The sequence below is a fragment of the Macrosteles quadrilineatus genome, unplaced genomic scaffold (genome assembly GCF_028750875.1).
Source record: "Macrosteles quadrilineatus isolate MER2022 unplaced genomic scaffold, UCM_ALF_1.0 Scaffold_2__2_contigs__length_208266976, whole genome shotgun sequence".
Lineage (NCBI taxonomy): Eukaryota > Metazoa > Arthropoda > Insecta > Hemiptera > Cicadellidae > Macrosteles > Macrosteles quadrilineatus.
In genome coordinates this window covers 16889796-16905465 of record NW_026542595.1, presented here as the reverse complement: position 1 = coordinate 16905465, position 15670 = coordinate 16889796, and the positions used below count along the sequence as shown (strand labels likewise).

Here is a 15670-nt window from a genome sequence, read left to right as displayed (position 1 = left end):
GAAGGGAAATCCCGTCTCGATCTCGTCTCGAAATTTTATGAGAAATAAAAAATCTCGTCTCGAACTAAAAAATCCAATCTCGTCCATCCCTAAAAAAAATCATTATTTTTGTTTGTATATTCATAAAAATAAAGCTTTCTTATTCTTACGGATTACACATCATTACCCAAACAGATAATCAAAATCATGGAATTATCACCCCTAGATTAACGAAGTGAATAAATAGTACCTCATCTTTTTATCTTGGAACATCATTAACTCCCAACTTCCACTAAGTATTAAATCCCCCCCTTCATGCAGTGTACGTAGGTACTTTAAAAAAAAATGTTTAAAAAATGTCTGTTAGAAGTTGGTCGTCATAGAATCAGAAACTATTTCATCTCCTTGTACGATGAATGCAGTATGTCTGTGCTGTGTGCGTGTGTGCGTGTGGGTGTGCCACTTTTATTTTCACCGGGCTGGACCTAAGAGGGACTGTGCTTTTACAGTTTTTTTTAAAAGAGCTACCAGCCGCCTAAAGGTCACAGAGCAAGTACCGTTGGAGTGTAGTATTTGACAAAGACAATTCCCAAAATTCGAATCAGGGAAGCCTTGTTTTATCACCACTAACCACAAGACCAAAGCTACCTTAATAAGCCAGTATTTATTCACAAACAATTATATGTTTGCTGCCTTTAGCAGAGTTAAACCTATGTATAGATTCTAATTATTTTTTGAATATAACATCAACAAAGGCAAACCAAGACAAACAACAAACTGTTTTTTACACAAAGGATATGGCGTACAGGGATATTTATTTTGACGCATAGATAATATATTTCTTATTTTGTTTAAATATAAGAATAATTTGTTTTATATTATTGAGCTTTTTAGGGACTTATGTCCCTACAAGCCACTAGTATATATATACTAGTGAATTTTTATATTATATATATTTACATTATTTTATATTACTAGTGAAATCATAATATTTATATATGAATCTGAACGTAGGGTGTTTTTGGCCTCTGGGGACCTCAAAAAAAAAGTAAATCGGTCCCGGGTCTAAGTCTTACCATGAGACCTACTGTAATAGCTTATTCCCTATATGGGAAATTCGCTAAAACGTAGAACAATGTGCGTCCCTATTCAGCTCACCATAAAACAACTTACTGCCCAGGGCGCTTCTCAAGCAGCTCTCTAATTGTGTATTATACCCATATACAATCAATAATTATTGCAATATGGAATTTTAGCTTGGGTGGATGTTATCAGAATGTTTTGGAGACACTAGAAATAATGCAAAAGTCTATTATTAAGATAGCACTCAACAAACATCGCTTTCATACCTCAAATCCTCTGTTTAATGAATTTTAAGTACCTACTAAATATACCTCAACTATAAAAAAAATTAGGGATGGTCAAGTCTCGAAATTTCGGGAAATTTTCTGGAAATTTTAAATCTCGTTACACGTGACGAGATTTCTTTTTGGCCGAGATTTTTATCGAGACGAGAATAAAAAAAAAATTAAAAACGCCTGCAGAAAGTCAATGCAATACCCGCAATACAGGAGCGTGTTGCAGTTGCGTTTCCTTTGCGAAGGCGTTCTTATTTAATTATTTCTTTAAATGTAAATATTACTTTAATTATTTTAATAATATTACTTTAATAACATTTGAGAAGTTTTGTTAAGTGTAAGCAGTGAGGAATGATTTATTACTATAAAAAGTTAAAACAAGTAACTATTTTATAAAAATTAATATTGCTTTTATTTTATGATTTATTTTATTTCAGGATAAGTTGAACTCTATCCTAACTGATATCACTATGTTTCCTAATCGTAGGCATTTTTAATAAGTTAGGCGTGATTAATAATAAAATGTTATGCTGATGTTTTTTAATAAAAGATTGTAAATATTCTTGCCTATTATCATTATTTTTGTATTTAAACAGTCATCTAACAATGTTACAAAATCAGGTAAAAATTTTGAACGTGCATTTCCCGTTGTGTATGAGAAGGGAAATCCCGTCTCGATCTCGTCTCGAAATTTTATGAGAAATAAAAAATCTCGTCTCGAACTAAAAATCCAATCTCGTCCATCCCTAAAAAAAATCATTATTTTTGTTTGTATATTCATAAAAATAAAGCTTTCTTATTCTTACGGATTACACATCATTACCCAAACAGATAATCAAAATCATGGAATTATCACCCCTAGATTAACGAAGTGAATAAATAGTACCTCATCTTTTTATCTTGGAACATCATTAACTCCCAACTTCCACTAAGTATTAAATCCCCCCCTTCATGCAGTGTACGTAGGTACTTTAAAAAAAAATGTTTAAAAAATGTCTGTTAGAAGTTGGTCGTCATAGAATCAGAAACTATTTCATCTCCTTGTACGATGAATGCAGTATGTCTGTGCTGTGTGCGTGTGTGCGTGTGGGTGTGCCACTTTTATTTTCACCGGGCTGGACCTAAGAGGGACTGTGCTTTTACAGTTTTTTTTAAAAGAGCTACCAGCCGCCTAAAGGTCACAGAGCAAGTACCGTTGGAGTGTAGTATTTGACAAAGACAATTCCCAAAATTCGAATCAGGGAAGCCTTGTTTTATCACCACTAACCACAAGACCAAAGCTACCTTAATAAGCCAGTATTTATTCACAAACAATTATATGTTTGCTGCCTTTAGCAGAGTTAAACCTATGTATAGATTCTAATTATTTTTTGAATATAACATCAACAAAGGCAAACCAAGACAAACAACAAACTGTTTTTTACACAAAGGATATGGCGTACAGGGATATTTATTTTGACGCATAGATAATATATTTCTTATTTTGTTTAAATATAAGAATAATTTGTTTTATATTATTGAGCTTTTTAGGGACTTATGTCCCTACAAGCCACTAGTATATATATACTAGTGAATTTTTATATTATATATATTTACATTATTTTATATTACTAGTGAAATCATAATATTTATATATGAATCTGAACGTAGGGTGTTTTTGGCCTCTGGGGACCTCAAAAAAAAAGTAAATCGGTCCCGGGTCTAAGTCTTACCATGAGACCTACTGTAATAGCTTATTCCCTATATGGGAAATTCGCTAAAACGTAGAACAATGTGCGTCCCTATTCAGCTCACCATAAAACAACTTACTGCCCAGGGCGCTTCTCAAGCAGCTCTCTAATTGTGTATTATACCCATATACAATCAATAATTATTGCAATATGGAATTTTAGCTTGGGTGGATGTTATCAGAATGTTTTGGAGACACTAGAAATAATGCAAAAGTCTATTATTAAGATAGCACTCAACAAACATCGCTTTCATACCTCAAATCCTCTGTTTAATGAATTTTAAGTACCTACTAAATATACCTCAACTATAAAAAAAATTAGGGATGGTCAAGTCTCGAAATTTCGGGAAATTTTCTGGAAATTTTAAATCTCGTTACACGTGACGAGATTTCTTTTTGGCCGAGATTTTTATCGAGACGAGAATAAAAAAAAAAATTAAAAACGCCTGCAGAAAGTCAATGCAATACCCGCAATACAGGAGCGTGTTGCAGTTGCGTTTCCTTTGCGAAGGCGTTCTTATTTAATTATTTCTTTAAATGTAAATATTACTTTAATTATTTTAATAATATTACTTTAATAACATTTGAGAAGTTTTGTTAAGTGTAAGCAGTGAGGAATGATTTATTACTATAAAAAGTTAAAACAAGTAACTATTTTATAAAAATTAATATTGCTTTTATTTTATGATTTATTTTATTTCAGGATAAGTTGAACTCTATCCTAACTGATATCACTATGTTTCCTAATCGTAGGCATTTTTAATAAGTTAGGCGTGATTAATAATAAAATGTTATGCTGATGTTTTTTAATAAAAGATTGTAAATATTCTTGCCTATTATCATTATTTTTGTATTTAAACAGTCATCTAACAATGTTACAAAATCAGGTAAAAATTTTGAACGTGCATTTCCCGTTGTGTATGAGAAGGGAAATCCCGTCTCGATCTCGTCTCGAAATTTTATGAGAAATAAAAAATCTCGTCTCGAACTAAAAATCCAATCTCGTCCATCCCTAAAAAAAATCATTATTTTTGTTTGTATATTCATAAAAATAAAGCTTTCTTATTCTTACGGATTACACATCATTACCCAAACAGATAATCAAAATCATGGAATTATCACCCCTAGATTAACGAAGTGAATAAATAGTACCTCATCTTTTTATCTTGGAACATCATTAACTCCCAACTTCCACTAAGTATTAAATCCCCCCCTTCATGCAGTGTACGTAGGTACTTTAAAAAAAAATGTTTAAAAAATGTCTGTTAGAAGTTGGTCGTCATAGAATCAGAAACTATTTCATCTCCTTGTACGATGAATGCAGTATGTCTGTGCTGTGTGCGTGTGTGCGTGTGGGTGTGCCACTTTTATTTTCACCGGGCTGGACCTAAGAGGGACTGTGCTTTTACAGTTTTTTTTAAAAGAGCTACCAGCCGCCTAAAGGTCACAGAGCAAGTACCGTTGGAGTGTAGTATTTGACAAAGACAATTCCCAAAATTCGAATCAGGGAAGCCTTGTTTTATCACCACTAACCACAAGACCAAAGCTACCTTAATAAGCCAGTATTTATTCACAAACAATTATATGTTTGCTGCCTTTAGCAGAGTTAAACCTATGTATAGATTCTAATTATTTTTTGAATATAACATCAACAAAGGCAAACCAAGACAAACAACAAACTGTTTTTTACACAAAGGATATGGCGTACAGGGATATTTATTTTGACGCATAGATAATATATTTCTTATTTTGTTTAAATATAAGAATAATTTGTTTTATATTATTGAGCTTTTTAGGGACTTATGTCCCTACAAGCCACTAGTATATATATACTAGTGAATTTTTATATTATATATATTTACATTATTTTATATTACTAGTGAAATCATAATATTTATATATGAATCTGAACGTAGGGTGTTTTTGGCCTCTGGGGACCTCAAAAAAAAAGTAAATCGGTCCCGGGTCTAAGTCTTACCATGAGACCTACTGTAATAGCTTATTCCCTATATGGGAAATTCGCTAAAACGTAGAACAATGTGCGTCCCTATTCAGCTCACCATAAAACAACTTACTGCCCAGGGCGCTTCTCAAGCAGCTCTCTAATTGTGTATTATACCCATATACAATCAATAATTATTGCAATATGGAATTTTAGCTTGGGTGGATGTTATCAGAATGTTTTGGAGACACTAGAAATAATGCAAAAGTCTATTATTAAGATAGCACTCAACAAACATCGCTTTCATACCTCAAATCCTCTGTTTAATGAATTTTAAGTACCTACTAAATATACCTCAACTATAAAAAAAATTAGGGATGGTCAAGTCTCGAAATTTCGGGAAATTTTCTGGAAATTTTAAATCTCGTTACACGTGACGAGATTTCTTTTTGGCCGAGATTTTTATCGAGACGAGAATAAAAAAAAAAATTAAAAACGCCTGCAGAAAGTCAATGCAATACCCGCAATACAGGAGCGTGTTGCAGTTGCGTTTCCTTTGCGAAGGCGTTCTTATTTAATTATTTCTTTAAATGTAAATATTACTTTAATTATTTTAATAATATTACTTTAATAACATTTGAGAAGTTTTGTTAAGTGTAAGCAGTGAGGAATGATTTATTACTATAAAAAGTTAAAACAAGTAACTATTTTATAAAAATTAATATTGCTTTTATTTTATGATTTATTTTATTTCAGGATAAGTTGAACTCTATCCTAACTGATATCACTATGTTTCCTAATCGTAGGCATTTTTAATAAGTTAGGCGTGATTAATAATAAAATGTTATGCTGATGTTTTTTAATAAAAGATTGTAAATATTCTTGCCTATTATCATTATTTTTGTATTTAAACAGTCATCTAACAATGTTACAAAATCAGGTAAAAATTTTGAACGTGCATTTCCCGTTGTGTATGAGAAGGGAAATCCCGTCTCGATCTCGTCTCGAAATTTTATGAGAAATAAAAAATCTCGTCTCGAACTAAAAATCCAATCTCGTCCATCCCTAAAAAAAATCATTATTTTTGTTTGTATATTCATAAAAATAAAGCTTTCTTATTCTTACGGATTACACATCATTACCCAAACAGATAATCAAAATCATGGAATTATCACCCCTAGATTAACGAAGTGAATAAATAGTACCTCATCTTTTTATCTTGGAACATCATTAACTCCCAACTTCCACTAAGTATTAAATCCCCCCCTTCATGCAGTGTACGTAGGTACTTTAAAAAAAAATGTTTAAAAAATGTCTGTTAGAAGTTGGTCGTCATAGAATCAGAAACTATTTCATCTCCTTGTACGATGAATGCAGTATGTCTGTGCTGTGTGCGTGTGTGCGTGTGGGTGTGCCACTTTTATTTTCACCGGGCTGGACCTAAGAGGGACTGTGCTTTTACAGTTTTTTTTAAAAGAGCTACCAGCCGCCTAAAGGTCACAGAGCAAGTACCGTTGGAGTGTAGTATTTGACAAAGACAATTCCCAAAATTCGAATCAGGGAAGCCTTGTTTTATCACCACTAACCACAAGACCAAAGCTACCTTAATAAGCCAGTATTTATTCACAAACAATTATATGTTTGCTGCCTTTAGCAGAGTTAAACCTATGTATAGATTCTAATTATTTTTTGAATATAACATCAACAAAGGCAAACCAAGACAAACAACAAACTGTTTTTTACACAAAGGATATGGCGTACAGGGATATTTATTTTGACGCATAGATAATATATTTCTTATTTTGTTTAAATATAAGAATAATTTGTTTTATATTATTGAGCTTTTTAGGGACTTATGTCCCTACAAGCCACTAGTATATATATACTAGTGAATTTTTATATTATATATATTTACATTATTTTATATTACTAGTGAAATCATAATATTTATATATGAATCTGAACGTAGGGTGTTTTTGGCCTCTGGGGACCTCAAAAAAAAAGTAAATCGGTCCCGGGTCTAAGTCTTACCATGAGACCTACTGTAATAGCTTATTCCCTATATGGGAAATTCGCTAAAACGTAGAACAATGTGCGTCCCTATTCAGCTCACCATAAAACAACTTACTGCCCAGGGCGCTTCTCAAGCAGCTCTCTAATTGTGTATTATACCCATATACAATCAATAATTATTGCAATATGGAATTTTAGCTTGGGTGGATGTTATCAGAATGTTTTGGAGACACTAGAAATAATGCAAAAGTCTATTATTAAGATAGCACTCAACAAACATCGCTTTCATACCTCAAATCCTCTGTTTAATGAATTTTAAGTACCTACTAAATATACCTCAACTATAAAAAAAATTAGGGATGGTCAAGTCTCGAAATTTCGGGAAATTTTCTGGAAATTTTAAATCTCGTTACACGTGACGAGATTTCTTTTTGGCCGAGATTTTTATCGAGACGAGAATAAAAAAAAAAATTAAAAACGCCTGCAGAAAGTCAATGCAATACCCGCAATACAGGAGCGTGTTGCAGTTGCGTTTCCTTTGCGAAGGCGTTCTTATTTAATTATTTCTTTAAATGTAAATATTACTTTAATTATTTTAATAATATTACTTTAATAACATTTGAGAAGTTTTGTTAAGTGTAAGCAGTGAGGAATGATTTATTACTATAAAAAGTTAAAACAAGTAACTATTTTATAAAAATTAATATTGCTTTTATTTTATGATTTATTTTATTTCAGGATAAGTTGAACTCTATCCTAACTGATATCACTATGTTTCCTAATCGTAGGCATTTTTAATAAGTTAGGCGTGATTAATAATAAAATGTTATGCTGATGTTTTTTAATAAAAGATTGTAAATATTCTTGCCTATTATCATTATTTTTGTATTTAAACAGTCATCTAACAATGTTACAAAATCAGGTAAAAATTTTGAACGTGCATTTCCCGTTGTGTATGAGAAGGGAAATCCCGTCTCGATCTCGTCTCGAAATTTTATGAGAAATAAAAAATCTCGTCTCGAACTAAAAATCCAATCTCGTCCATCCCTAAAAAAAATCATTATTTTTGTTTGTATATTCATAAAAATAAAGCTTTCTTATTCTTACGGATTACACATCATTACCCAAACAGATAATCAAAATCATGGAATTATCACCCCTAGATTAACGAAGTGAATAAATAGTACCTCATCTTTTTATCTTGGAACATCATTAACTCCCAACTTCCACTAAGTATTAAATCCCCCCCTTCATGCAGTGTACGTAGGTACTTTAAAAAAAAATGTTTAAAAAATGTCTGTTAGAAGTTGGTCGTCATAGAATCAGAAACTATTTCATCTCCTTGTACGATGAATGCAGTATGTCTGTGCTGTGTGCGTGTGTGCGTGTGGGTGTGCCACTTTTATTTTCACCGGGCTGGACCTAAGAGGGACTGTGCTTTTACAGTTTTTTTTAAAAGAGCTACCAGCCGCCTAAAGGTCACAGAGCAAGTACCGTTGGAGTGTAGTATTTGACAAAGACAATTCCCAAAATTCGAATCAGGGAAGCCTTGTTTTATCACCACTAACCACAAGACCAAAGCTACCTTAATAAGCCAGTATTTATTCACAAACAATTATATGTTTGCTGCCTTTAGCAGAGTTAAACCTATGTATAGATTCTAATTATTTTTTGAATATAACATCAACAAAGGCAAACCAAGACAAACAACAAACTGTTTTTTACACAAAGGATATGGCGTACAGGGATATTTATTTTGACGCATAGATAATATATTTCTTATTTTGTTTAAATATAAGAATAATTTGTTTTATATTATTGAGCTTTTTAGGGACTTATGTCCCTACAAGCCACTAGTATATATATACTAGTGAATTTTTATATTATATATATTTACATTATTTTATATTACTAGTGAAATCATAATATTTATATATGAATCTGAACGTAGGGTGTTTTTGGCCTCTGGGGACCTCAAAAAAAAAGTAAATCGGTCCCGGGTCTAAGTCTTACCATGAGACCTACTGTAATAGCTTATTCCCTATATGGGAAATTCGCTAAAACGTAGAACAATGTGCGTCCCTATTCAGCTCACCATAAAACAACTTACTGCCCAGGGCGCTTCTCAAGCAGCTCTCTAATTGTGTATTATACCCATATACAATCAATAATTATTGCAATATGGAATTTTAGCTTGGGTGGATGTTATCAGAATGTTTTGGAGACACTAGAAATAATGCAAAAGTCTATTATTAAGATAGCACTCAACAAACATCGCTTTCATACCTCAAATCCTCTGTTTAATGAATTTTAAGTACCTACTAAATATACCTCAACTATAAAAAAAATTAGGGATGGTCAAGTCTCGAAATTTCGGGAAATTTTCTGGAAATTTTAAATCTCGTTACACGTGACGAGATTTCTTTTTGGCCGAGATTTTTATCGAGACGAGAATAAAAAAAAAAATTAAAAACGCCTGCAGAAAGTCAATGCAATACCCGCAATACAGGAGCGTGTTGCAGTTGCGTTTCCTTTGCGAAGGCGTTCTTATTTAATTATTTCTTTAAATGTAAATATTACTTTAATTATTTTAATAATATTACTTTAATAACATTTGAGAAGTTTTGTTAAGTGTAAGCAGTGAGGAATGATTTATTACTATAAAAAGTTAAAACAAGTAACTATTTTATAAAAATTAATATTGCTTTTATTTTATGATTTATTTTATTTCAGGATAAGTTGAACTCTATCCTAACTGATATCACTATGTTTCCTAATCGTAGGCATTTTTAATAAGTTAGGCGTGATTAATAATAAAATGTTATGCTGATGTTTTTTAATAAAAGATTGTAAATATTCTTGCCTATTATCATTATTTTTGTATTTAAACAGTCATCTAACAATGTTACAAAATCAGGTAAAAATTTTGAACGTGCATTTCCCGTTGTGTATGAGAAGGGAAATCCCGTCTCGATCTCGTCTCGAAATTTTATGAGAAATAAAAAATCTCGTCTCGAACTAAAAATCCAATCTCGTCCATCCCTAAAAAAAATCATTATTTTTGTTTGTATATTCATAAAAATAAAGCTTTCTTATTCTTACGGATTACACATCATTACCCAAACAGATAATCAAAATCATGGAATTATCACCCCTAGATTAACGAAGTGAATAAATAGTACCTCATCTTTTTATCTTGGAACATCATTAACTCCCAACTTCCACTAAGTATTAAATCCCCCCCTTCATGCAGTGTACGTAGGTACTTTAAAAAAAATGTTTAAAAAATGTCTGTTAGAAGTTGGTCGTCATAGAATCAGAAACTATTTCATCTCCTTGTACGATGAATGCAGTATGTCTGTGCTGTGTGCGTGTGTGCGTGTGGGTGTGCCACTTTTATTTTCACCGGGCTGGACCTAAGAGGGACTGTGCTTTTACAGTTTTTTTTAAAAGAGCTACCAGCCGCCTAAAGGTCACAGAGCAAGTACCGTTGGAGTGTAGTGGCTGTGAAAGTATGTTTGATCTTAGTTGTGCGTGAGCTCAAGTCCTGACTTTGTGAGTTGTGTGGGTGAGTGAATGTGTGTGAATGTTTTAGGGCAATGTCTGTAGAACGTATGGACCAAGTCTCAGGCAATTTCAAAAGGATATTTCATATTCATAGTATGTTTTTGTCTTTATTTATTACTGTTATTGTTATATTTATATAGGCTACATTAAACTGAAAAGATAAACAGAATATATGTGTGCATACAATTTTTTTTAAATACTATTTTTCTTGTATTTATTGTATTTCTTGTTGTTCTTTTCAAGTTAATTTTGTGTTACAATATATTAAGTCTACGGTGTAAATCTTATTGTTTTCACTGTGCTGATAGTGGAATCGATCCCCAAGCACAGGCACCAGCCCATTTGGGGATCCATTTCAAACTATCAATTTGTATTTTTGTGTAATGATTTTGTTTTTGAGATAAATTATGTTTTATTTATTCATTAATTCTCTCATACCGCCCCTGGCGTTGGGGATGAGAACTACGGTCATCCCCATTTAGGATGACCGTAAAAATATTACTCCCCCAATAAAATTTGACCCGTTACAACTTGATAAAAAACATTGTGTATTTCACAGAAATTAGTAATTTAGATCAACACAATCCGTCAGTGGCTCACATAAACTACGACGAATTTAATTTAAAAACTAGCAACAATTTTAATGGGGGATGGAATATCTAGTAGTATCATTAGTCAAAGGAAGATACTGTATACTCACCAAAAGACACAATGTAAAATGGAAGAGATCCTATTTTTGTCATCTGCTCATAAGCTTTTAAATAACCTTCCAGCCTCAGTTTGTTGTGATGCCATTTCAACCCGTGGTCCAGGAACTATGAAAAAAAGAAGTATAATAACAATAACATTGACATTTTGTATTGTATTAACTAGGGATAGACAAGATTAGATTTTTAGTTCGAAACAAGACCAGACAGAATTTTTTTATTTCTCATAAAATTTTGAGACGAGATCGAGGCGGGATTTTCCTTCTCATACATAACAGGAATGCACGTTCCACATTTTAACCTGATTTTTTAACATTTTTAAATACCTACCGATTTATTACCTGCCGACAGACTGTTTAAATACAAAAATAATAATAGTAGACAAAAATATTTAAAATCGTTTATTAAAAAACATTAATAAAAACATCAGTAAACAAAATAATAAAAATATTAATAAGGCTAACTTATTAAAAATAACTCTTCGGCATAGGAAACATGGAGATATCAGTTAGTATAATTTATATAGTTCAACTGAATGAATGAACTGAACTTGAATTTATATAGTTCAACTTTGAAAAATATCAAATTTATAAGTTTAAAAAACAGTATTACTAGTTAAGTATCAAGTAACAATTTTTAAGTCAAATTGTGTTATTTTTAGAATGATTTTGGAGTGACTTATTTTGGCTATTCTATGGCCTATTTATCGATTTTAGCAAAGCCTATGATAGCATTCAAAGGGAACAAATTTGGTATAGAATGGAAAGTTTTGGAAACCCAAATAAACTAATAAAATTGGCTACTTTAAGTGTTAATGGCTCTAAGAGCAAGGTTAAAATAGATAATGACTACTCACCATCCTTTGACATAAAAACAGGACTTAGGCAGGGAGATATTATTTCACCTACACTCTTCAATATAGCTCTTGAGGGAGCACTTAACACGTTGACTGCGCGCGCCGACTTTACAGGCGCTCCCCAGTGGCGGGCGAAGCCCCGGCGCGCAACCGAATCAGCGAACGCAATTGGCATTCAAATATTTCAGTCTGACGAATCACAAAAGAGCAGTGGTGACTGTGCTGCGTTACCCCGAGAGTGGATGTAGTTCACTGAAACACCCAAAGGTAGCAGCACTGCATGGATCCGTATCCAGTGTCTTTGTAATGTGGGTTGAAGAGAAAAAATCCCCGAAACCGGGACAAAAGCATTGCCAGACGGGATTTTACGGGAAATTTTAGTACCAACCTACACCAAAGTAAAGCTCGCATTCTAAGCTGGCAGGCTGGCAACGATTATAACGTCTCCGTCTGAGGCTAAGCTCACACTGACTCAATATATTACTGTTGGTCTGGTGCCGACTGTAGTCGGCGCGCGCCACCTGGGAGCGCTGGCGACGCCGACTAAAGTCGGCACGCGCAGTCAACGTGTTAAAGAGCTGAAGAATACAGAATATGGCATAAGAATTGGAAGTAAGATAAGCGTGCTCGCCTTTGCAGATGATGTAGTACTGCTTGCAGAGACCAGAGAAGAACTCCAGGAAATGTTTGAAATCCTTAAAAGAGAAACAAGAGCAGTGGGCCTGAAAATAAATGACAACAAACCGAAACTTGTCAGATTTAGAAGGGGAGCAGAGAACGAGGAGAACATGACAGAAATAGAACAACAGTATGAACATGAACAAGTTGAGTCTTTTAAATATTTAGGAGTTATTGTCAACTCACAAAGTGAGGAACACATAGAAATCAAGAATAGAATAAACCTAGCCAGTAGAAGTATGTATGCTCTAAACAAATTATTGTCATCAAGATTATTGTCTCATCACACTAAACTTAAAATCTACCTGTCCTTCTTTATGGAGCTAAAACCTGGATTATGGATAAAAACACAGAGAAAAAACTTATTACTTTTGAAAATAAAGTCCTGCGCAAAATCTTTGGCCCTACTAAAGAAGGAGATGTGTGGAGAATTAAAAATAATCAGGAACTAAGAGACCTGTTCAAGGTGCCAGATATAATTGCAGAGGCTAAAAGCAGGAGGCTTCGCTGGACGGGCCACATCATTAGAAGAGAGGAAACTAGCACACTTTATCAAATATGGAAAAGTGACCCACTGGGGAGGAGACCACAAGGGAGACCGAGGAATCGCTGGACGGATGAAGTAAAGAAAGATATGGCCAGGATGGAAGTTAATGAAGATACCGCAAGAGACAGGGCGACAAGAAGGCAGTGTGTTGGTGAGGCCAAGTATCACTTGGGGTACAAATGGCCATGGGAGTAAGTTAAGAGTAAGAGTAAGTTATTTTGGCTATGTTTACAGTAGTAAAACATGTCTCACACTGCTTACACTAACAAAGCTCATCATCATTTGCTATGTCAATAAAAATATAAAAGAATTGTAGCAATATTTCCATGTAAAGAATAATTAAATAAAAATGCCTTCGCAAAGTTTTTTTTAACTTTTGAATTTTTTAATTTTTAAACTTTTTATTAATTTTTTAAAATTTTGAAATAAAAAAACATTGTAATCTTGTTTGAAAAAAATTTAGACTAAAATAGAATCTCGTCTCATAGAGCAAGATTTAAAATTTTCCAAAATTTCGAGGGCCCGCCCATCCCTAGTATTAACGTACATTCTTATTTGTGTATGTGACTAGCCATTTAAAATTGGTCTGTTAAAACTATTTCAGCGAAGAACGCTCTGAATCTTTCAAGAGAGTCAATGGAATAGCTTGTCAAATAATAATTAGATCTATCTTATTTTTTAAACTATTATTGAACAGCTATTTCTTTTGCTAGAGATGAATTAAATAACTTTTTCCTACAGTCACCCGACAAAGTGGGCTTCCTTGCACTGACTATAGTACAGACAGTTGCCAACTGCTGCATTTACTTACTTTTGCCACACAGTGTTTACTTTGCTGCACGGTTTTTTTTTTTTTTTTTTAGCACACCAGTATTTCAACCAAACAACACAAAACAGTGTGCTTTTATTATGCACGTAATCCGTGTATGCTTGGAAATAGGTTGGCAGCACTTAAAGATATCACGACTATGATCAGCTGGTGCAGCGTTTCCCATTTCGTTCAATGTTTGAACTTATACGAGCTTACCGGAAATGTAAATGATAAAACAACAATGTCGGAAAAAAAGAAAACATATGATTTAAAGCTCAGGTCCCTCAAGCGACAAGCCACTGCAGAATACATCACAAGTGCTGATAATAAATCCAAAGCTGTCTGGGAGATCATCAACAAAGAAAAACAATGTAAACAGAAGGAAGAACCAAATCTGCAGCTGGAAATAGAGGGAAAAATATTAGATAACCCTACTGACATTGCTGAACACCTAAACCAATATTTTGCAGAAATAGCAGACTCCACTTTAGAAAAAAACAGAAGCCAATTCAAAAACAAAAAAATTACACATCCACTATTTCTACCACAAAGCAATGTCCAGCCACTAATTTTAACTCCTACAACCATTAAAGAAGTCTTAGCAACAATAGCCTCACTGAAATCAAAGCTGTCATGTGGAGTAGATGAAGTGCCATCAAAAGTTGTAAAACACTGTGCCGAACAACTGGCAGCCCCACTTGTCAGCATAATAAACAAATCTTTTAGCCTTGGACAATTTCCCTCCGCCCTAAAAATAGCAAAAATATACCCAAAGCACAAAAAAGGCTCACGCACTAAACAAGAAAACTACCGCCCTATCTCATTAATATCAACCTTTTCAAAAGTAATAGAAAAGGTCGCTCTGTCAAGAATGCTGAGTCACTTGGAAAGCAATGATCTCATCACTAAAAACCAACATGGTTTTCTCAAAGGGAGGTCCACCACCACAGCTCTAACTAGTTTAATCGAACAAATCATTGACCATCTAGAAGCACGCAGATATGTATCAACAGTCTTACTTGACTACAGCAAAGCTTTTGACTGCCTGGGCCATAATCTCATCCTAAGGAAACTCACAGCCCTAGGAATAGAGGGAATGGCCAAAGACTGGGTGGCAAGCTATTTGAAAAGACGTACACAAATTGTTGAAATCCAGCAAAACACAAATGGGAGAAAATCTGTACATAGGTCCACACAACTTTCGATTAACAGGGGAGTGCCCCAGGGCTCAGTCATGGGCCCATTTTTGTTCATCCTTTTTACCAATGATTTTCCAGATTTTATTAGGAATGACAATTGTGAAACAATAATGTACGCTGATGACACAACTCTTCTATTTATGCACGACTTACCACAAGAATTACACTCCAACATCTTATCCTCAACAGACAAAGCACTGCAGTACTGCCTTCAAAATGACCTGGCCATTAATCCATCAAAAACAACCCAGTTAAATTTCAGCCGAAAACATGAACAAATCCAA

The 15670-nt window shown here is 33.5% G+C and overlaps 1 protein-coding gene across 1 annotated transcript in view; it reads right to left on the bottom strand.

Annotated features, from left to right (window-relative positions):
* Positions 1 to 15670, bottom strand: part of LOC128983964 (uncharacterized) — a 91160-nt gene that overhangs the window by 32780 nt on the left and 42710 nt on the right. Inside the window, exon 4 of the mRNA XM_054403242.1 lies at positions 11289 to 11403. Within this exon, the coding sequence (XP_054259217.1) occupies positions 11289 to 11403 (115 nt within the window). The remainder of the gene's footprint in view (positions 1 to 11288; positions 11404 to 15670) is intronic.